At 41.7% G+C, this 24,213-nt stretch overlaps 2 protein-coding genes across 6 annotated transcripts in view; one reads left to right on the forward strand and one right to left on the reverse strand.

Moving 5' to 3' along the window:
• Window positions 1–10,056, reverse strand: part of ttc17 (tetratricopeptide repeat domain 17) — a 38,513-nt gene extending 28,457 nt beyond the window's left edge. For both annotated transcript variants that reach the window (XR_003930173.1, XM_030079379.1), the window contains exons 1-9: window positions 9,853–10,056; window positions 8,358–8,447; window positions 7,960–8,129; window positions 6,906–7,017; window positions 6,499–6,630; window positions 5,838–5,947; window positions 5,559–5,706; window positions 2,226–2,365; window positions 1,178–1,338 (exon numbers count right to left, since the gene is read on the reverse strand). Coding sequence is in view for 1 of the 2 variants with exons in the window: in XM_030079379.1 (XP_029935239.1) it covers window positions 1,178–1,338; window positions 2,226–2,365; window positions 5,559–5,706; window positions 5,838–5,947; window positions 6,499–6,630; window positions 6,906–7,017; window positions 7,960–8,129; window positions 8,358–8,447; window positions 9,853–10,026 (1,237 nt within the window). In the remaining variant the exon portion in view is untranslated. The remainder of the gene's footprint in view (window positions 1–1,177; window positions 1,339–2,225; window positions 2,366–5,558; window positions 5,707–5,837; window positions 5,948–6,498; window positions 6,631–6,905; window positions 7,018–7,959; window positions 8,130–8,357; window positions 8,448–9,852) is intronic.
• Window positions 10,057–11,772: 1,716 nt separating this feature from the next.
• On the forward strand, window positions 11,773–20,665 carry traf6 (TNF receptor-associated factor 6). Of its 4 annotated transcripts, none has more exons than XM_030079402.1 (8): window positions 11,773–11,863; window positions 13,336–13,658; window positions 14,381–14,531; window positions 16,180–16,338; window positions 16,471–16,542; window positions 17,106–17,183; window positions 17,338–17,655; window positions 20,001–20,665. In XM_030079402.1, the coding sequence occupies exons 2-8, from the start codon at window positions 13,336–13,338 to the stop codon at window positions 20,604–20,606; spliced, it is 1,707 nt and encodes a 568-aa protein (XP_029935262.1). In that variant the 5' UTR covers window positions 11,773–11,863; the 3' UTR covers window positions 20,607–20,665. The 4 variants fall into 4 exon arrangements, with proteins under 4 accessions (XP_029935262.1, XP_029935275.1, XP_029935267.1 ...); XM_030079415.1 differs by lacking the exon at window positions 11,773–11,863 and adding an exon at window positions 11,865–11,972; XM_030079407.1 differs by lacking the exon at window positions 11,773–11,863 and adding an exon at window positions 12,015–12,112.
• Window positions 20,666–24,213: the final 3,548 nt, after the last annotated feature.

The following is a 24,213-nucleotide window of genomic DNA, read 5'->3' on the forward strand; positions in this document are numbered from 1 at the left end:
CAAAATGTGTGTGTTACGATGTGCATCTGAGTAAAAGCTGCGTTAATGATCCAGTTTGTGTTTTCAAACAACTGAGAATGAAAGTAATGAGCAACAACACCTTGAAACGGACCCGATGAAGAGCACTTGAGCGTGAGACGCAGATCAAGTGTGAGCTTTTATTTCCTTTTTTTTTTTTTTCAAATGACGCTTCACACATAAACATGCCACATCTCTCAGCCCTTACTGCTTATGCCTTATGGTTCACATCTATTCTTCACTAGGTTAATGCATACGTCACGTCACTAAGCCATTCTCTGCAATACTAGGAGGACAATTCAAAAGGCACAGACATAACCACAGTAATCCTGTCAAGCTTATTCAATCTTGCAAGACTTCTCTCCAAAATTAACTGTATTTTTTTTCTAGGAGGGGACATAATAACTAAGTTTACATGCAGAAAAGAAATCTGATTATTTTGAGTAACCAGGTTATGGCAGGAAATCTGATTATGCAAAGAAAGCCAGTTTACAGTGTGGGGAACAGTCCAAACGTGGTGCTGCTGCATGCAAAGCGGCTGGAGAGCATCGGTCAGCGAGCTTTGCCTCTCCGCTCCACAGGACTGAACAGCTCTGAGAGCAGCAGCATTAGTTTTATATCGCTCTGTAGTTAATCAACATTTAGCAGTTAATCAACCTTCTAAAATGATCCTGCTGAACACAGTGAAATTTGTATTTTCTCCAGCATTGTACAGTGTGTTTATTAGGTTTGCTGTGTCAGGATCCTTATCCGCTCTCTTTTCCTGCATATGCTCTGAGTAAGAGTTTACATGGCCCAGTATTCAGATTTCTTAATCAGAAATGTAGCTGTTTCTCTTAGGCCCCTAGTCTGGTTATGGAAACCTGGTGTCTGATTTACATGGCAGTCTAGAAACTGGGTAAGTGGCATTTGTGGCGAATCACCCAATTACTAAAGTGAATGTAAACACCCTGACTGAAAGTACAGCAGAAATACTCTTCCCTACACCATCCAAAGGACTTCTGTTAGGTATATAAATATGAAATCCAAAAAGTAGACTAAATTAAGTGGAGTAAACTAACTTGCAAGACTGCATGCACTCTCTCTGTTTGTTACAACTGTTCTAAAGGCTTTTTGCCTCAGCCTGGCTGCTGCTGCTGCTGCTGTTCTGGCATCTCACCCAGCTGGGCCTCCTTGGCCATCTGGGTCTCATGGATAATGTTGCGCAGGATCTGCTCCTCCTGCAGCAGCTTGTGTTTGTCCAGTGCCTCCTGCTGGTGCAGGTAGTGGTCGTGTTGCTTCTGGTACTCCTTCAGCTCATTCAGTGTCCGCTGCAGAGATCTACAAATGTGGGGAACGGGAGGAAGACAGAGGGAGGGAGAGGGTGGTAAAAGGGGGAGAAGTCAGTTTGTAAAATGGGCAACGAGACACTAAAGGAAGTCCGGGTCATCCTTCAGCCAGACAAACCGGATTCAAGCATTTATGCCTACAAACATCTGAGCTGCTGAAGCATCCTTGGGCAAAATGCTAAATCCCTACCAGCTGTTCTGAATCTTTCCATGAAATGTGTGGAGGAGCAGAAGTGAAAGAGGAATTTCCCCACAAGGATCAATAAAGTAGCACATTACCAGTTAAATTATTTAAAATGCACATGCCAGTCAAGATATGCCAGTTCCACATAGTATGTATGCATATTCACCAAAAGTTAAACATGCCCAATGCCACAACCCGCTTTGGCCAATCACTGTAAAAATTAATCAGCTCCTCCTTGCCCCATGACTAACCCTCATACAAAGTTTCAAATCCACTCATAACTTATGAGTGGATTTTGCTTAATATCCTGCTGACAAACAAATAAACTGAAGAGGGCAGAAGCAAAATCACTGTCCAACTCTGTTGGCAGAGGTAAAAATATCCCGTAAGATAAACAGACCAGGCGTCAGACCACATAAGACAGTAATACTATTAAAAATAAGAGTAATAATTATAATTATTAAATTGTTATTTACACAGCATTTTTCTAAAACACAGTTTACACAATGCTTCACCAGGGGCAAGGTATACAACACTTTAAGAGCAAAGTTAACATAAAAAGTAACAAGTTGAGGCAATTCAGGGGATGCAACTAACATACTGAAAGTGTGTGTGTGTGTGTTTGTGTGTGTGTGTGTGTGTGTGTGTGTGTGTGTGTGTGTGTGTGTGTGTGTGTTGAAAAGTGTAACTCTTACCTGTGCTGGGCTTCAAGGCGCTGCTCCAGTTTTTGCTGACAGAGCACGGCGTGCTTCCTCCTCAGGGCCTGCTCGAAGCCGGGCTGGGCCTGCAGTGCCTGCTCATAGCACAACACCGAGTGGTTGTATTCCCCAAGCATCTGACCAGACCAGGAGGACAAGAAGAGACACTCAGAGCAGGGACAGATGAGAGGTTACACACCGATTTGTTTCATGCAGACACAATCCATTGTCTAAGTAAACAAGGAGCAGCACGAGGCACGGAGCACAAGGTAAATACGTAAAACAAACGCTGGTAACTAAAACAAGTTCATGTACAAGTATGTAAGTATGCAAAGGCTTGTTATTTATGACTTTGACTGGTGAAATTCTTTCAGTCATGAAAACTGTGTCCTGGATGAAGTCAGCAAAAAAAAAAGCCAGCTGGATTACATTAAGAGAGTCCTGAAACTTCAGAGAAGATGAGATACCAAAAAACAGCGTTAATGAAACAGCGAGCAGTGTCTCTGCACATCTCCCTCCTTACGCTTCAGCAGCAACACACCGCTCCAGTTCATGACCATAACATTCCTGTCTTGAGCTGGGAAATATTCAAATGAATATTGGGCTCTCTTTTATTTTGCTTCAGCAACTTTTAATTAGTCACACTATTCTTACTAACACTCAGATTTACACGGCTGGCTCGAGACAGGTGGACAGCTGAGAGAGCAGGGCTGCCTCAAAGACTGACAGCATCTATTTGTAGTGGTGTCAAGAGATTAAAAAAATTGAGAGATTAATTAATTATGATCTGTAATTAATTGATCTAATTAATCTCTTTTTTAATCTCACCTAAAATTGCTGAGAAAAGCCCTCAACTTGAGGTATTTCCCTTTAAATTCATTACATTATTGTAGCAGATCAGTCCGATGCGGGTCGGGGGGACGACCCCTCTTTTTCAAGACCCTTTTTTGGGAAAAAAAAAAAAAAAAAAATTATATGGACAAAATCTGGAAAAAAAAATCAAACAAACAAACAAAACAAAATCTTTGCCGGATCTGACAGGTGAGCGGCGCACACATAGCCTACCTGCCATATCAATTTTTGTTCATATGCGGCTGCAATGACTGCGCAATGCGGCCATTCGCCGGTAATCGCGGCATCAGGCGAGCCTACCTACTGGTTTACATATGCACAATACATGTGTATTTGCTTAGACCCCCAATATCAGACGAGGGCGTTTTTTCAGGGCATTTTCAATGGAAAAAATATTGTCTTATATTCGGATGAATACGGTAATGTATTAACTTCGATCACGTAACCTTTTCTTCCACCTCCTCTCCTCTCCTCCACAGTCAGACACACACACACGAGTCGCGACACCCCCTCCTCAACATGCGCTGCCTGTTTACAACGGACTCGGACTGTTGGGGCGGGTGTTAATCAAAACAAACCAATCATGTCTTGACCTCTTCACAGGTTGCTGGCCTCTGATTGGCCTGGCCTGTCTCTCTGACTTAAAAAAAAAAAAAAAAAAAAATAGATCAGACTGGTGAGGCCAGCCGGACCGGACCGACAGCTGATTGGCCTGCCCGGCGACCTGTTTAAAAAAAAAAAAAAAAAAAAAAAAAAAAAAAAAGACGGGCAGGCCACTGGGCCAGTGACAGGCCGGCGCTTCGGGAAATCTCCCGATGTACAGGTCGGGCCTGACAATAGGAGCCTATCAGCTTATGCTAAACAAGCCCAAACACAAAAAGTAAAGTTAGTGATTAAAAATTAGATTAACTCGATTAAAAAACATAACGCGCTAAATATGACTGTAATTAATTAATCTCAATTAACGCGATAATTTGACACCACTATCTATTTGTCCACTTTGCGCCGTTCTGACATATCTAGCTTTGAGGGATACGTCTACTTTCATGCTTCTTTCAATAGTAAGCTGCAACATTATCAAACACGATTCATAAGCTTTTATTTTAAGCTGACTGAAAAGACTGGCATTCTTGCATTTCAACAGAAATCCAACCATAAACATAATTTCCCGAAATCAGACTATATGTGATCTCAAAAGTATCAAATGCTCACAGTCGTTTGAAGAGCAAGTGATAGAAATTGAAAATATCCAAAATAAACAAGACAGTTGATGAAATTCCAAAATCTTACTTTTTTCATATGCCAGAAATAATAACAAATGTTCCCAAGTGAACTGGCATGTTTCTGCATCATATCAGTGTAAAATAACTGAAATTTTGATATGTAATTAATCATTCTAGCCATTTATCAAATAAAAATATCAAACATTTGCTTAATAAATCAACTGACTCCACTCATCAGAACAGCAGCCATCTTCGCTGACAGAACAGGGTTCACACTGAACATTTTCACGAGATCAATAACAACAACTAACCGTCATCTCAGCTTCCAAATTACAGACAACTGCTATCAAGCAGCAGACTCAGCTGGGGACAGCGTCTGTGTCAATGCACCACACTGATAGGAAATGCAAACAGTAACATGAGAACAGCTGAAACTCAAACAAAACCTTCTGTGGATTTGGAAGGACTGGATGTCTGGAGGGAGCGAGTCCTGATCCAATGCTTGTTCAAGATGAGTAACTCAAAGTGCACCAGTCAGTCGATTGTTTTTGAACAGTGCCAGTGTAAGCACTATTAGTGCCACCGGCAAAACAAAAGGTGTACACTGTAAATATAGTCAGGGGAAAAAAATACTAAATTGCTGACAAACACCACCTATGTAATCAAAAACAGCCAAAATCATAAACTTGTCCAAATAGTCACATTTAGCAGTTGTTACAGCTGAACAAACTCTGGGCACTGATGAATAAAGACTCAGGTGTTTATTTGCTGCAGTGAACCACAAATGATCTGCACTTGACCTTTCTTATCAGATTCATCCCAAATCAACTCATTATGGTCAGGTTATTGTGCCGGCCATGCCACCACTAACTTTAACCTCCCTTTGTTTTCTTCCTTCTTCAAGTAGCTGTGACAGATGTTAAATTTATCCGTTGGATCATTATCCTGCTGCATCACAAAGGGCCGCCCAGCGAGTCTTAAACCAGAGGCTGCAGCATGCCACAGCTTTCCAGTGTAGAGGTATTTACAATGTGCACACTGTTTGATCTTTAAACCAACATGCCAAAAGGTAGGTTGCTCAAAACCTAAGGCATGTGTCACCATTCATTCCAATTATAATTTGCATTTTAAACCTTTCAACAAAGAAATAACTGTAACATATATTTGTTTGGTTAACCACTCCGTAAAAAAGAGAGAGCTGTAGATGCACAAGGCTCGACAAGCACAGAGCAAACTCTCAAAGTCTTTCACTCACAGCGTAAATGTTGCCGAGTGTGTAGTGGCTGGTGAAAAGGTCTGAGGTAAGGTCCAGGGCTGCGTGGGCTAGTATGGCAGCGTCAGCCGAGAAGTGGGCGCGGTGCAGGATGTTGGCCATGTTGACCAGGGCTACATCCTTGTGCTGCCTGTAAGAGACGTATGACACACACAAACACACACACACACACACACACACACAGCATGAGAACGTGCAGGTGCAGCCTCACACAGAAGAGTATGCTGGTGCAGCGGGGCTAACGAGCAGCCCTAACAGTACCTTGGGGAGAAATGCAGGGCACGCACCACACAGTCCACAGACTTCCTCGGCTCGTTCTTCATGCGCCAATAGAAGGATGCCAAGTTATACAGCACCCAGGATGATGAGTTCTAGAGCAAACACATACACACACACACACACACTTTACAAACACTTTCCAATCTCACCGAGAGACTATGTTTTACGAAGCACACAGCAAAAGAGTAAAAACCTGGTGCCATGGTGGATTACGTTGTAGGCCCCCTGTGAAATGCTATTTTTTCCCCAAACTCTGTTTATTTTTTCTGCTTCAGGGATTCAAGTCAATAAAACTTTACTGATCTCCAACAGACAATAAAAAGAGTAGACATTAGAACAGAGATTTCAAAGATACGCAGGCCAAATTTCCTCTGGTAGGTAAATGGCAATTATGTATGCTATATATTTGATTGATTTAAATTAATAAATCAGAGAGTAGCCTAAAATATCCATGTGTCAACTAGAGGCATTTTGATGCATTTTGATTTTTTTTCATGCTTTACCATTTCTACACCCGTTTCCTTCATATCTCTGAAGAATTTTGTGTTTTTGAACCCAAATTCTATGATATTACCGAGGATAAAACAAGTTTCTACCCATTAGGACTGGTCCAGTGAGGCAACATGATGGAGAAAGGCCTTACCCTCAGTAAACCTTGATGGATACGATGGCCCACCTCGTCGATGCTGCGGCCTAACTTATGAGACAGAGAGCTGAAGATGGGATCCTCCTTTGAAAGAAGCGGGGAGGTAAGGTTCGCCCTCTCCTGCACACCCTGGACCAGACAGGAGAGAGAGAGGAGTCAGTGTACGGTTCAAGAGCGATCAGGAGCATGAGTGTGTTATATTCCGGCTGTGTATATGTGCACAGAGAGAGAAGATAATGAATGCATTAAAGAACTGTAACAGACATGTCTGTGGAAGATTTTCACCATGACGGTAATAAAAAAAAAATCTTCTGCATTTATTGCTATTTCCCCTGCCTGTCCAGACGGCCCTGTGCTGGCTAAAGACTTTGTCAAGGAGGAGGTAAATTCTGGACTGTACTCACCCTGAGATGCTGGAAGGCGTGGATACTATATGGTAGCTCAAATACTTTGGCACAGTCGGGCCTCTCTAGATCTGGAGGCAGAGGTGACCGTGCATCCAAATATTCTTCAGGGCTGAAATCAAAAGCATTTCAACTTAATAAACAATGATATCAGCAACAAAACAGAACATTAAAATGCAATGTTGTTTCAGTACATTAAGCTGGTAAATGCAACATGTTTAATGACAAAAGAGACTAAAAATGCTAAACATTTTTAATTGCATTCCCTGTAAGAACATAGCCTGGCTGATGCTAACTGCATGGGACAGCATGGAGCTTCCCTTCTCAGTCTGGACACGCTCAAATCATCTGACAGCATTTACTTAAAATCTGAAGTGCTGTTTTTAAACTGGTTCTCAAGTCAATCAATTGAGCATGATTCCAGTTAGCTCGAGGCATGAAGTGCTTTTGCCTCTGAGAGAAAACAATGTGTTGTCAGTTTAGATGGAAGAAGAGACCTGCCAATGTCAGGAAACCATGCAGACTGTAGTTTCTAAAGTATTTTGGTTGACCATTAAGATACTGTGATGCTATTTCTAACAAATATAGTGGATAGGCAGATTCTGAAATATCATGAAAATTAGGGTGTAGATTATACGGGGAAATGAAACCCCAAGGAACAGCAGGAGAGGGGCAAGAAAATCAAAAGACTTGACAAACATGGGATGCAAATTTGACCATTGATAATGTATTTTCAGTGTGTTTTCTTGTGAAATTCCTCCGTGGCACACAGAGAAAACAGACCTGATGTTGAAACTGGTGCATCAGCTCTGTGGTGCATCCAGTCTAAGCTGTAACTAAATCATGTACTGGTTGGTCTGGAGCCCTGATCTGCATGGTAAATGACGTCAACATCACATTCCCAGAAACTTGGACACACAGGGTGCACTTGTGGGGGTACTCAGCGCCTTCGTGGTCACATTATGAGCAACAGACTGTAAAAAACACACTAGTTGACGAAAGTTTAAGTATGACATTTCTACTTGAGGGATGCTTATGTGTTTTTTCTGCTGACCTGATGTTCTTGCTCTCCAAGGAGATGTAAGTGCCATCATACAGGTCCAGGTCTCCCAGAGGCACCTTAGCCATGACACAGTCAGAGTCCTCTTTATAGTGTCTCTGCTCCAGCCCTGTGTCCCTGTCCTCATTCTCCTCAATGTGGATCTTCTGTGCCACCAGCTGCTTCTGCACGGCAATAACACATGACACAGTTGGTTACAAAAGAGGCAGAATGTGAGGAATGTTTTTTGTTTGTTTTTAGAGAGTACACGTGAAAAATGCATGAACGTGTGTATTTTTTTCCTTAGAATTGAGGTGCATGTGTCACTGTTTAATATAAACTGATAACTGAAGCAAGAAACGTGACTTTCAGTGTCAATCAACCATGCGAAACTGACAGAATAACAGACAGACCTCCAGCTTCTTGAGGTAGTTAACTCGAGTCTCCTGTCTCATGAAGATCACAACATCATGTGGGTGCTTGAGATTCAGAGGAGAGTCAACCTGTAAAATCAGTGTTATTTTAAGTCAGTCAGACAGTACAGCACAGCAAATCCACATAAAAACCATCCCATGTCAACACAGATGACAAAGTGCAATGATTCAAACACCTAGTTACATCTAGGCACATTTCAATTAGGGCAGCAAAATATGAACAAAATTTCGTACCTCAACATTTATGCCAAGTATCACCATAGCAAAACAATATATTCAATATTCAAATTCAAATTCCAGAATTTCCCTGGTTGGGATCAATAAAGTATATCTATCTATCTATCTATCTATCTATCTATCTATCTATCTATCTATATGACTATGGGTTCACACACATTTGAAACTTGAAGTGTAGCAACAGTGAAAATTGAGCATTCCTCAAAAAACAGCATAATAATACCAAATGGACATTGAAAATGCAGTCATCCACCCCCCAAAAAATATGTATGTGTATATATGTATATATATATATATATATATATATATATATATATATATATATATATATATATATACAGAGAGAGAGAGAGAGAGAGAGATCAGAATGGATCAATCACAGCCTATGGCTGCATTAAAATAAATCTTAAAAATATAAAATCAAACATTTTGCTGCAATCAGTGCTTTGACACAATGCCTCAACAGTATTTTAATTGTAACAACAGTGGAAATTAAACATTCTTTAAAAAAAAAAAAAAAAAAAAAAAACAGCATAAAAACAGCAACTGCATGTAGAAAATGCAGTAGTTTTATTTATTTTAGTGGTATTTTTTCTATCAGAACAGATAACACTGTTAAGCTAACCCTAAATCTGATATCCTTTTGAGATATTAATATGACACATGTTCACATCCAGATAACTCTGTGATAACGATATATTGTTCAGCTCTGGTTTCAGTTTATCATAGTTTTATTGGATCATGTCATCCACAGAAAGTGCTGACACTGTCCATCCACATGCAGTCCCAGATGTGCTTTCAAAATAAGACACTGAGAACTCCACAGAGAACACAGGCGCACTCACTCTTTCAATGAGAATAAAACAGACTCCTGACTGCCGGCACTGGCAAACTTTTTGTCCTGACAGATCTCTAATTTGGACGCAAATATTTTGGTCATCTTGACCTCAAACACCCCAATTAGCGTCAGTGTGTTAGGTGGTTAGCCGCTAACAGCTAACCCAGCTAACTAGCCCAACTAACACAACATACCCTTGGGCTATTATTACGTTCAAAACACATGTGATGCCTCTCATGCTGACATGTTTACATTTGGGCTCGTTAGCCAAAAACGACGTCCACGAGCAATTTAGCAGCGGCGTTTTATCCCCGTTAGCGTTACCCTTAGCTAAATGTTAGCTTCGCGTTAGCCAGCGAGCTAACGCTAGCAGGTCAGTGAGCTGGATAGATATCGTACTTGTTGTTGTATTTTTCCGTCTTCCGTGACAACCCAGTGGGTAGTAGCTCCTCCGGACTCCACTAGAAGGACGCAGAGGAGGATGAACAGCTTCCCCTGGGCAGATGTTTTCCGTGAGATGCTGCTGACACGATAGGGCGAAGACTCAGGACAGATTTTCCTGAGGTCCGCCATTTTTTTTCTCTCTATCTCTTCTGCTTTGCACTGTTGTAGCAGATTGAGGGAATTTGCGACTCCCCGCCTCCGACCAGGCGGGGGCGCTCACAAAGATTCCGCTTCAGTTCCACGTCCAAAAAAAAAAAAAAAAAAGCATCATGTTCAGGGTTGCCAAGTCCGCGTTTTTTCCGCCAAATTGGGCTACTTTTTAAGTGTTGCCGTGGGTAACAAATGAAGAGTTCATTTGCAAAAACAGATATCTCCATTTCAATTTATTAAAACTTTTTAAACTTTTTTGAATTTTATTAAAATTTACTTTATATTTATTTCTATTTTTTATATGTTTATTTTGCCTAGCATAATGTTTATTATCTTAAATCATGCTTTGTGTGTGTGTGTGTGTATGTATATGTGTGTGTGTACTCCAAGCAGTATCAGTGAAAAAGGTGTATACATTTTAAGAATGGCTTTTATCTGTTTTTGCAAATGAACTCTACAAATTTTGTCCGCAGGTTGGGCTTGGGCATACAGATGATGAATAATGCCTATGAATAAAGATTCATATTTTGAATGACTAATGAAATCTGCTGCCACGAGTTTGAGCCCACCAGAGAGATGCTGGCCTTGTTCAATACAGTTCTGTATGACAGGGACCAGGGCGAGGGATCTCAACATGTCTAAAAAGAAACTGGACAGCGCTGTAAATAGTTCAAGTTCATGGAGTTTTTTCCCGTTCTTTTTTATGTTGGAGACAGCCAGCAGTTTAACAGGTGAGCTGAAATGATTTTCAATTGCCTTTGCCTGGGAAATTGCCTCTAATGTTTATGATGTTATTTTATAGATATTATAGTGCATTTTGCAATTATAGCAATGCTGGTGGACTTTAAAAGCACCATATATGGATTTTTATGGGCATATTTTTAGTTTTGGTATTGGGCTGATTTTTGGGCCGTTTTTATAGAGTGGTGAAGTCCCGTCCACCCACTTCCGGTACATGGGTCCTCAAAAGCAAAAAATTATGAATACGATCCAATGGGTAGATAAAAATTATTTTCTGGTCCCGTTTGAATTGTGCCATGGATTTCACATATGTTGTTAGTGATATTTAAAGATAATTTTTCACACAAAGAAGACTACAATTTAGTGCGAAGAATATTAATAATGTTAGGTTTTGTGTGAGCCCGCTTTGTGAACTACAACTCTTCGCTGCTCTCGGTGCGAATGATATACGTCACCACCCGCACTGGAAGCCTGCAACAGACATGGCGATTTCTCTGCTCCGCGCTGAGTTTCTGAGGTTCCGAGTTTTTCCGCCCGGCGGCGGGGTCCGCTTGCCCTCCCGCCCGGCCCGGCGCTCCGTCAGCCCTCGGAGACGCGGACAATAGGGAACAAAACACACCGGCATCTTGACTTGAATCTGGATGGAGGGAAACGGCGATGACGTGACGTCACATACGCGACACAGTATGTAGTCTTTCTAATTGTGTTTTCTCAACAGCATTTAACTGAACAATGGCGCAATAAACGGTCAAACTCTTGACATGAAAATTTGTTATTTAAGCCTATAAACACCATTTGTGTAATCCATGGCGTAACGACGGGGGGACCAGAAAATAATTATTTTCTGTCCATTGAACACCATTCATTTTTTTTTCGCTCCGAAAGGTCCCACCGGAAGGGGCGGGACTTTACCACTCTATACCCGGTTGGGCGGGTTTGGGGCTGGTTTTGAGTTGCTGTTTGGCTGCTTTTGTCTCACAGATCTGGCAACCCTGATCATGTTGTAGATGACGTTTGGAAACTACAGGAAATTCTGTGAGAAAAACGAAAAGTTCAAGAACTTTTCAAGACTAAGGTGAGCTTATAAGGATTAATACCTGCTGTTGGCAGACATTTAGCAACCCGAACGCTTTAGTCGCTGTTTCGGGGTGGTTTTAATTTCCTCACCTGCTTCGTTTTCGCCAGTAAGTTTCTTCTTCATCCCTTTTTTTCCAGAGTTTTCAGAGGTTCGAAGTTGCAGTTCCGCATCTAGAAATCAAAGGATATGACTGACTGCACCTCTTTTAAAATATAGTTGTTGTTTTTTTAATTTAGACAAGCTAAGGTAGGTCAGATTCGTCTAGTTGACTCGCTGCCTTTTTTTGCGAAAAGTAATGATGTTCTCCCGGATATTTAGGCGGCAACTATAACCGCAATTGAGGTGCGAGGTTGCGCTAACCGCTAGCATGCTACACCAGGTTTCCTAACGTCAGCCTTAACGATGTCAGGTTAAGGTAATATCATGGTAATTATTGTTTATTCTTGTTTTGCGAGCAGTGAAAATATAATCAACATCATCATGGCCTTTTTGCACTCGTGATCTAACTAAAACAGTAGATATAATCCAGAATAAAAGTAGGTGTACAGAGCAGTAAAGTTAGTATGAGCAGCTCTGTCATTTTTATGGCTTTACTCTTAATCTGTGGCTGATGTTGACAGTCTGTTTTGGTCTGGTTACAAAACTAGTGTTCAGCTCAAGTTCATTGTTGCTGATGCCTAGTTGGCTAAATACATACACTACTCACAAAGAGTTAGGGATATTTGGCTTTCGGGTGAAATTTCAGGATGAACCTAAAATGCATTCTAACCTTTACAGGTGAACTTAATGTGACCTTCTGTAAACTTTTGAATGCACATGTCCAACTGTTCAGTGTTTCAGTACTTTTTGCACAAGTTGCTGTTCTCTAACAAGGAGTTTAACGGCAAAATTCACATCAGGTGTTTGATGCTCCAGCTCATCGAGGTCGTATCATTAGGGAACGGCTGCTGGAGACTGGGGTACCTCAAATGGAGTGGCCTGCACTTTCTCCAGACCTGAATCCCATAGAAAACCTATGGGATCAGCTGAGTCGCCGTGTAGAGGCTCGGAGCTCTGTACCCCAGAACCTCAATGTCCTGAGGGCCGCCCTTCAAGAAGAGTGGGATGCCATGCCTCAGCAGACAATAAGTCGACTTGTGAACAGCATGAGACGTCGTTGTCAAGCTGTAATTGATGCTCAAGGGCACATGACAAGTTATTGACACTGACATTTTTTGTTGTGGTATATCCACCACTGTTGTTGGCTTTTGTTTCAAGAAATTGTTTGAGATGAGGAAATCACCAGTGTATGCTTCTACCTAAATGCCCTACTTTCATGATATAATATCACTGTAGCGTGAACTTTTTACATTTTCCATAAATTTCACCCAAAAGCCAAATATCCCTAACTTTTTGTGAGTAGTGTAAGTAACACTTTGTTGACTGCCAGATTCACTCTTCTCATCCTGTTTTTTTGTCCCTCTCTGTAGATGGCTTGCTATGAGAGCGATAAGGGGAGCATCCAGGAGGACAGTCGTGGGGAAATGACAGCTGGAGAGATCTCTGAGTGTGCCTTGGCTATGCTGGAGATAGAACGAAGGTCACTCCTCAGCCCGTCGGAGAACCCCACCACCTTCACCAGCAACAACAGCAGCCTTCAGGCCAACGCTCCCCTGCAGGGCTACGATGTGGAGTTCGACCCACCCCTAGAGAATAAATACGAGTGCCCTATCTGCCTGATGGCCTTGAGGAACGCCATTCAGACACCTTGTGGTCACCGTTTCTGCAAGAATTGCATTGAAAAGTCAATCCGGTAGGCGTCTGTTTAACCTTCTTGGCTGACACTGAACGAGGGCTGAGCGATATGGACAAAGTCTAATATTACAATATCTTTGACCAAATACCTCAATGTTGATATTGTGACGACATTGTAGGGATGACTGTTGGTACTTTCATAAAATACTGAAACACAAGTGATTTTTGCTGTAATCATTAGTAATATGGCTATTATGGCCAAGCTGGGAGAGACAAATAATAAAACAGCTAGAACAGTCTAATAAATTCAGAAAATTGCATTCCTTCACTGTAATGTTGCCTTTAAAACTAGGAAAAGACAACACATGATGTTGTGTTGTGTTGTAACCCATATCCAGTAGCCAAACAATCTGTCCAAATTGAGCTAAAATTTCAGAATAAAAGTCCTCTCTGTAATCTGTAACTGCCAAGAAATATTGACTCACACTTGCCTCCTAGGTCGTGCCAAATGTATCATGCTGAGATGTCTAGATAGCGACTATACCACATGCCATTAAATTAACTAACATTTTGAGGTTTTTTCCCCACATACTTTGTAGGTGATTCCTGTTATCATTTACCAATTATGGTTGTGCTAACATATCAAATATATCAAACTCCTAATCTTACTTTTCAGTCTTTTCATGTGGAGTTTGTTCCTGGTGAATACTAGTAAGTGCAGTAAATGGGGTTGTTAACATTGAAGTCTGAAGGTTTTTATTTCTCCATCCTGCACTACAGAGATACAGGACAGAGGTGCCCAGTGGATAATGAAATGCTGCTGGAGGAACAGCTCTTCCCTGATAATTTTGCCAAACGAGAAATCTTGTCATTAACTGTTCGTTGTCCCAATGCCGGCTGTACCGAGAAAATGGAACTTCGAAATTTGGAGGTAAGAATTATGAGATGCGACAGACGTTTCCGATAGGTGGTGCAGATGACAGAAAACAGGCAACACGAATGACAGAGATCTTAGAGTGACATCCCACTCAGAGCAGGCCTGTACACTATGCTCTTTAAAAATAACATCATGATTATTCTGAACGTTGCCAAATAAAAATGAGCGCATATGGAAACTGTATGATATAAAATTGGCAGTTCAGTTGCTCAACAAATCTAACAGTCATCATGACAGGAGCAAATTGTATTTAAAAAATGTTTGAAACCCAGGGAAAACAGCACTGTGTTAAATAGCTGAATTTATTGAAGTCGTTTAATGAGTGTTGCCTCAAAATTTTATCTTCCCAAACGGTCTGAGATATTGACAACATGCGCTTAACAATAAATCTAGTATTTTCTGTTTGACTTCCTACTTCCTACTTCCCTTGTCAACCACTTTTATTATTAGCACCAAAGCCTCTCTCTGCATGCTCCAACTCTGCTTCAGATAACTGGCTCCAAACTAATAATAATAATAATAATAATAATAATAATAATAATAATATTTCATGGTACTGAAAGGTGCTTTACATAATTTAACTTGATAAAAGCGACATATTAATTACACATTAAAAGAAGTTCTGTAAAGGTGAGTTTTGATTGGTGATTTGAACGTGGGCAGATCGGTGTTTGGTCCTGAGTGGTAGAGACAGGAGGTTGGCATCAGAGGAGCAGAGGCTGCAGGAGGGAGTGTGCTAGTGAGGTAGGAGCGGGCCTGCATTTTTTTTTTTTTTTTTTTTTTTAAAGATGCTGCATCATGTTTAAATCATTAATCATTAATTTTTGTGGCAACTAATTACACAGCCGTCATGCAGAAAATATTTAGCTGAATTGCTTCTGTAAAAAAAGGCGCCAGTCTACAGGATCAGTTTTCTGATCATCTCAAACCTGATTGGCTGAGGGATTCGCGTACTTGGGACTTTTTATATTAGTCATAGAGAGAAGTAGTGAAGCAGGGGAGTGTTGAAGTCAGAGGAGAGACACGGTTTTACTGTCATTGCCCAGTCTGTACTGGTTTCCCCGGAGTCGTTTCCCTGTTTTACTGTTGAGAACCTTGGTGTAGATGACAGAAATTAGTGTTTTTTTCTGTTCCTACCATGCCAATAAGGCTATACGTCATTGGTAACGGAATAGCTTACAGAATTTGCTAGCTGAAAGAGTCGCCCACTGCTGCTAATGCTGTAGTTTTACTCGTAGCTGTGTTTTATATCTTTCTATTATTCATCGGTAAGATTATTCCAAATGCTGTTTGATATGATGTCAGGTTTGGCGAGAGCACAACAATGCGGTCGGCAGCATCAAGAGTTGGCTAACTGTCAGTTAAATAAGCATTGTCATGTGCAAGACCTGGTGTCATATTTCAGTTCAGCCACTAGATGGCAGTGTAAAGTAATTCCTCAGTGGCTGATTTGTGTACTTTACTGAATTTATTCCTGTATTCCTGACTTTAGAAAAACACTGCAAAGGAATAGCCTTCTAATAAAGGCAAGCCAACCACCATTAAGAATCTCCTCAAACACCCTGGGTGAGTGCGGTATTGCCTGAACCGACACATACTATGAAGTTAACATCCCTGCATGCATACGTTGTTGTCCCGACAGAATCACGTGTCGCAGTGTCCTTTTGCTACTGTGCCGTGCCCACAATGCCAACAGTCTGTGAGGAAGAGCCACCTGGAGGAGCACACAACCCTTCAGTGCCAAAGGAGACCTGATTGTTGTCGAGACTGTGCGGCATACTTTGTTTATGAAGAGAAAGAGGTACAGTGAAATCACGTAGTTGTTCCTCCTACCTTTTGCCCAGTGTCTTTCATGGCAAAGTTGCTTAGATTCACAGTGTATCAACACAAACCTTCATGGTCTCTTTAAAATGTGGCTTGGTTGCTCCCTCAGCTTCATGCGCTGCAGTGCCCCTTTGCTAACGTGAAGTGCCAATACTGTGGGATGGATTTAATCAGAGACCAGGTAAGTGTGTGCAAAGGTTGAGTCACTTCATCATGCTGATGGGCTGATAGTGGACGATACAAAATTCCCTTTAAATGTAAAAATGCATGACGATGATGGCCTTGCAGTAACATTTTCCTTAAAGGAATACTTCACCTTTCGGGCAAAATCCCTTTTTTCCACTTACTCAGCTGGCGACAAGATGTTCAATACCATTTTCCACCTCTGTACGTCCAGTGGTTCAGCTGTCACTACTACCTCGTGTTTCAGCAGTCGGCTCAGTGTGCAGACAGACTGTAGCACAGAACAATAAACAACTATGGTGGAGCTGCGGTGACACTTCAACACAGGAATACAGTTTGCCCTTTAGTTGCAATGTGAAGCTGCCATTCCTGAACCCTCTAAATGTAAATGTTGATATTTTGATACTTTGCCGTGTAGCACAGGAAACGTCTTCCTTCCAAGAGGGTTCTCTCTACAAATTTGTTCATGATCATAATTGCTGATCCAAAAGTGCCCTCTGAAAAAACAGATTTGAATGAATGAATATGCATTAAGCTGAGTTCGTGATGTCTCTGTTTCAGATGGAATCTCACTGTGATACTGATTGCCCAAAAGCACCTATTGCCTGTACTTTTAGCTCCTTTGGATGCCAAGAAAGGGTAGGTGGATCAGGAGAAGTTGTAGCTGCCCCTAAAATGTACTGCCTTTTTATTTTTAAATTGTCTATACATTGTTCAAAAGACAATTCCTGAAGGCCTGATTGTTATTCTTTAGTTGTCATTCCTGCATGTAACATGTCTTGTGCCTCTGCAGATGCAGCGCCATAACCTGGCTCAGCACATGCAGGAATTCACGCAGATGCACATGCGCTATATGGCTGAGTTCCTGCGTGGCCTCAGTCTCAATGACCACACATCCAAATCGTCATGGCAGGGGGCATCTGCTGCTGCTTCTGAGGACGCAGGCGCTGCACCTCTAGGAGCAGGTAGTAGTGGGCCCAGAGGAGCTGCGAGCTGCTGCAGTGCCTCCTGTCAGCATAGCGATGAGCTTCAGAGGCTCATAGAGATGGATGGACGATTGGTAAGGCAGGACCATCAACTTCGTGAACTCATCATCTTAAAAGAAACACAGGTATGTCCTGTAATCTCACAAGACTAGTTTGTCCGTTACATAGTTATAGGCTAGGGCTTTTGAGATATGGCAACAATAATCCCGATTATTTTGGTCAGTAATGAAATTATAATTAGTTAATACGATTACTGTTCAACTTTAGTAACAGCACACATTTATTGAACTTGACAAAAGTGTCTTTATAGCAGTCTATTTCCTTGAGCTTTAAGTACTGTATCAACATGCCACAGAGTGAATCTGGTCTTTTAGGGAGGGGTGAATGTGCACTGCTGCAAAGGAAAAGGGTGTGTGCTCGAATTACAACACAAGGCAGAACGAGAGCATCGCTGCAAAGCAGAATGCTGCACAGTAATTGTTTCATCTCAGTTATCTTGTTGTCATTATCGCCAAACTCCAGAATCGTAATTGAACCTAAAATTGGAGTAATCGCCCAGCCCTATTACAATTGCATCCCTGTCTGTCACATGCCTGTCTTCTCTGAGCCCTCTGCCTGCTGGCTGAAAACAAGGACCCACAGTGTCATTGACCCTGTTTACACCTGGTTTCAACAGGTGTTTTGGGTGAGCACAAGTGGACAGTGTGCTAAATACAAGTCTAAACAACTGCAAAGACGCATTGAGTACGTTTACATGCACACCATATTCTGGTTCGGCTCAATATTCCGGCTAAGGTAACTGCGTCGCGGCAACTGGAATATTCCGTTTACATGTTACTTGGCAGGCCCCCGTGTTTCGGCGTATTCCACTCTCTGACGTAATGCGACACTCAGCCGCAAGGGGCAGCAGCACGCGTATAGGCGTCTGGTCTGCCGGAAATACAGACGAAGAAGTCTTCTTCTTTTTCTTCTTCTTCTGTCGCTAGTTCTATGTTTTCTCCCATCGATATCCTCCTCCGAAGTCTTTCATTAGCTGAAGGCGGACTGCAGTTTCCTGGCTTTTGCTGCTGTTCGCCATGCCGTTTTCCCCGCTTGCAGGTAACCATAGCAACAAAGACGCCACAGAATTCCTTGCAGGTCGAGCATGCGCAGTCTTGACTGAATATTCCGGTTCGGGGCATTTTCCGACTAAGGTGTTTACATGCCACAATATTCCGGTTGGAACAGGCATATGCCAGGGGTCTTATTCGGAATTCTCTCCAACCGGAATATGACCTTAATCGGGTTCGGTGCGTGTTTACATGACACGTGCGCAACCGGAATATTGCGAATATTCCGGTTAATACAGGAATAAGGTGTGCATGTAAACGTGCTCATTGTGATCGAAATACTCAAAGCATTTGCAGAGGTGGTGTGGGAAGCGTTTGACCAAATATCATTTGTAGTGTAGGCACTAATGTGTACTGACGTGCCCCTGACGGGAACAGGGTGAATGAAGTGATGAAGGCAGTAAGGGCAGCAAGTGGTCAGCTAAGGCACTTTGGAGTTGAAAAAAAAAAAAAGAATAACTGTCACGGAAGTAGCTTAATATCCTGTGCTGAAAATGTTTCAGTGACCATCAGCAGCCATCATTAATGTAGAGCTTTTAAATTGGTGGAATTTTCAGGTAGATTGACATAGAAAACACAATAAATTAGGCTACATTTAGGTGCAACACACATTTTACATTGAAATTACAACAAGTGAATGCACGCAGGAGCCACCTACTTGAGATGCTGGCAGCTGTTGCTCATGCAGTCGGATACAGATTGTCAACCGCCAAGTTCCTCTGAAAATTCCTGCGCAGTTTATCGCTTAATTAATAAATGTGCAGTTTTTACATAAAACGAAACTGAGGAGTGAAATTGAATGCAGCCTCTGCTCATTACGGCAAGTCAGGGCCTGCCTCCAGGGAGCAGCAACTGGTGATGCTGTGTCTGTGGAGATACATGCATTGGGAGGCAGATTGGCAGGCACGAAGCTGCACTGAAACTTTCAGTGCGGTACAATTCATAATTAAAATATTGTCAACCAAATGAGCAGAGGCTGAAATAACCTACTGAATAGAGAACTGAAGACCTGAGCATGTCTCAACTTAATAGCTCAGTTGTATCTGTAATTTTAGCATGTCTGATTGAGCTTGCATCCTGAATCATTACATGCACTTCAAAACCTGGCCGGCATGTGGTCAGATGAAATTGCTTCACATCTCAAAAAAACGAAGAAAGTCACACATTTGTGTGGTTCTGAGTTAGTAGTTACTATACCACTAAATAGCCCCTCATCTTTTACATTTTAGTTGTGCAATTTTACTTAATTAGAAATATGTCACATTTTAGGAAAGTGTTTGTGATTGCCCTTGAGAGGCAGTTTCGCTGTCATTTTCACTTTTACTTTCAGCATTTCACTTTCTGTCCGGTTTTTCCCACAGGCAGGCCAGCTTGCAGAGCTCAGGCGCAGGGTGTCTGCACTGGAGGACACTGTGAAAGACCTGGAGGCTCAGCAGTGCCAGGGCATCTTCATCTGGCGCCTCAAGGGTTTTTCTGCCCACCTGCGCAACCAAGAGGCCGGCCAGCAAGTCGTGGAGCACAGCCCTGGCTTCTACACAGGCCGTCCTGGCTACAAGCTCTGTCTGCGCTTGCACCTGCAGACGCCCAACGCCCCACGCTGCTCCAACTTTATCTCCCTCTTTGTCCACACCATGCAAGGAGTTTTTGATGGGCAGCTGAGCTGGCCCTTCCAGGGCACCATCCGGCTCGCCATCCTGGACCAGGGTCCTGAGGGCCAGCATCACATAGAGGTGATGGAGACGAAGCCAGACCTGCAGGCTTTCCAGAAGCCCACCAACCAGCGAAACCCCAAGGGCTTCGGCTACGTGACCTTCCTGCACCTGCATCAGCTGCACCAGAGGGCCTTTATTAAAGACGACACTCTGCTGGTCCGCTGTGAGGTGACGCCACGCTTCGACAGCGCTCTTCGCCGTGAAGGAGCAGCAGTGCAGCCCAGGGGGCCTGAAGCCTCAATTTTACGGGACTAAAGTTTCAGCGACTACAAAGAAAGGAAAAACGAATATTTAAAGTTCTGTTGGGTGTTCTTTTTTTTTTGTTTGGTTGTTTTTTTCTTTTTGTTTGGTTGTTTTTTTTTGGGGGTGGGGGGGGTGGGGGGGGGGGTGGGGTCTTACTTTGGATGGCTAAGGGTCAGGAACACCAAATAATCCAATAAAATTTAGCACTCTGGAGGAAATTCCATTCCCTTCCTGACAGCTCTAGCACATGTGTTTGTGATACGGGATGATAATCCTCCATGGTCAGCACTGAGGACGAGGGCCAGCACTCTCCTGATGTTTTGATAAGGTTGGAGTTGCAGAGTAGAAAAAAATGGTTTTCAGATCAGCACAAAAATGCAATTCACTATTTATGTACTAACTGACGTAATGTAAGTTTTTTTTTTTTTTTTTAATATATAAAGATGTTATTTTCGAAATACATGTACTCACAGCCAGATGAAATTAATTTCCTGTCCTTAATGAATAGTCAATTATGTTTCATCAAGAGTTCTCAGACTGTGTGTTTACTGCCTGCATACGGGGAAACTGGACATGACCGTGAAAGGCTCTACCAGTGTAATAGTTTCTGTTGTCACACATACTTGTCAGATAATTACATTTCTTAAAAGAAAACAACACAGGTAAGAGGTGCAACTTTGTTAACTGATTATTGGAGACGACGAAACAATGAAAGTTTACTTACACAGACCACAGTTAAGGGACTTTACCCATTCAAGAGTTTATTCTCTGCTGCTCTTCATCTTACTTGTGGTGGGTCATCACAGACACATCCTCAGCAGAAACAGGCCAATACCCCCCCTGGAACTTATGAAGCTGTCCCAGGCCTAGGTCAAATGAGTCTAACTTTTTCATACAGCACTTTAAAAAAATACAAATGAACCAACCAAAGTGCATATCAAAAACATCACTAGAGGGACAAAAGTATACACAAAAATGGTGCCATTAGCATGATAAAACAGAAAAACCTGCAACAGCATTAAAGGTACAAAAACATCACAAAAGAAATCAAAGGCCAGGGTGGTAATAATGACATATCAGCGTGAATTTGTCTTACGTCTTGTTTTTTTGTTGTTGTTTTCCTTGTGCTGATAATTTATGGTGCCTGTCTCACACATTCCTGCCTAATGTGATCTAGCAGAATATTTTAACAGTATACATTAAGCCAAACGCCTCGGCTTTAAAGTCGAACCATACGCTGCCTTCTTATCGCAGGCCTTGTTAGTAGACTTGTAACATTGCATTGATGTGTTAGTCGACGTGATTTGATTGTGGAAACCATAGTCACTGTCAATTTATTACTTCAGTGTTTGTTTGCCTTGTTTGTCATCTAATGAAAAATTAAATTAAAGTCTTACTTGCTCTAAAGTCATTATCATTGTATCGTTGGCACAGTTATTATAGCACCAAATCAAGATATAGTACATGTTTAATTTCTTTAAGTAAACTCTTTCAAAATGAATTGGCAGGAACTGGTTTTCTGTTCCGTCCTCAGCGGTTTCACTCACTGACTGCAGCTCATTCCAAATTTATCGCACGCTACAAACAATATTTTGCCTCTATCTCTCCAACAAATGGGCCACAATTTCACACACTGACCCTAAACCTAGAATATCCGGCCATATACTCGGTTTTGACCTGCTGCAACCCACTGTCGCCCTGAAGGGATACTGCTGCGGCATTTTGAAGGCAAGACAAAGCGGCTTTATTTATATAGCAAGTTTCATACGCTGGAAATTCAAAGAGCTGCACAGAATAACAAAAATATCAGCAGATTAAAGACAGAGTGGAAAACACCCCAAAAATCCAACCCAAGATTCACAGAGGAGAACAGCTGTACAACTTTCTACCAAGAAAAAAAAAACATTAAGAGCTAATTTGAAGCCATTTGTTTGGCCTTTTTGTATTCACAATGTCTCACTGAATGTCTCCATTACCTTACCATTTTTTTTTTTTTAACTTTTTTTGAGAGGACTTTTCCCTGCTGTTGTATATTTCATTACCAGATCAATTCACAAGAGTGATTTTTTTTTTTTTGTAAAGTCAGAATAGTGTGAACTGAAAGCAAACCTTTTAAAAAAAGCTTTAGTAAATCTGTTCTCACCTTTAAGGCTTCAGGCCCAGAATAGAAATCAGGATGTGGACTTGAGCTGTGTCCCAAAAGCACACCACACTCTCATTCTACAAAATGCAATGAAAATACAGTGAGCGCATGAATGTCAACATACATACTCAACTGGCTCAGTTGTTTTTTTTTTTTTGTAATCATGATTGTTTTTCAAATGTGAAGTTCAGTGTCAGAAGGTCACAGGACAGAGGTCATATTATTCGTATGCGTTTACTTTATTTCCTGTTAATAAAAGCAGTGCAGCGTTTGAAGGACGGGCAAAAAAATAAAAAGGGTACCTGCTGGTTGGCCACCAAAAGCCATGGTGTATCATGTATGAAGAAATAGTCTTCATCTGTGATTAAGATTAACACAGTTATCATCTGATCCAGATTATTTTTTACATTGCTGCTTGATTTCCAAATTGAGGTTAGCACAGAATCGGCTGAGCGAGGTGCCTGTTCGGTTAGCTAGCTCCTTAGCCAAGCTCCAAGGCCACAAATGTGATGGAGCTATCTATAAAAACACTCGCAGTGTACAGACATTTGTCTGTGTAATTGGTAATTGGTAAAAGTTTGCAGCTTGAAGACGGCGTGCTGTGTTCCCACACTGCAGCAGGATGCAGGGTGACTCAGCTCAGCCTGTCTGACAGCTGAACACTGCAAAGGGGCCGGGGCTCAAACTGAACACCTACATCAGCTTTAACAACTAACAACAGGGATAGTGCAGATGACATCGAAATACTAGCAAGTTATGAACCTAACTTTTTCTCTCTATTGCAAGGACACGTCATGGTGTTTTCTCACTTGGAGGTTCATGGACCTTCTGAGTTTACTTCATCAGAAACACACCTGAGGAACCTCCTGTTCCTCCTGTAAGGCCGCCTGTCCTGTAGCAGCACGCCACATTTACTCCCCCGGAGGGAGGCTCATCCATGAAGAGACTTCCACAGTCCTTCTCACACATGCAGGGGCAGCCTTTACAGCACTGGATCATGTTTTATGTAGCACCATAACTGTTTATTTATTATTTATATTATTTATATCTTAGTTTTATATACACTCATTCTGTTTTTCAAATATTGCAACCATCTTATATATTCATACCATCTGTATATTTCACATTTACCATCTCATATTTACCATCTGTACATTCCATATTGTTAGATGTTTATATTTTTTTACTGTATATAGTCTTTATTGTATATATCTGTGCATTTATTCTATTTAATTTAATTTTAATTTTATGTTTACATTGCTGCTGTAACATAAGAATTTCCCAGTTTGGGATCAATAAAGTACATCTATCTATCTATCTATCCAATGGTGGGGCACTTCTCCATTAGAGGAGCACCTCATTTATTATAATTTATCATTATTATAATTTATTTATTGCATGAAGAGGGATCATAGGGGCCCTGGGGGGTAGCATGGGGCACTTCTTGTTTTTTTGCACTCTAGAGGGCACTTTAAC

The sequence above is a fragment of the Myripristis murdjan genome, chromosome 3, assembly GCF_902150065.1.
Source record: "Myripristis murdjan chromosome 3, fMyrMur1.1, whole genome shotgun sequence".
Classification (NCBI taxonomy): Eukaryota; Metazoa; Chordata; class Actinopteri; order Holocentriformes; family Holocentridae; genus Myripristis; species Myripristis murdjan.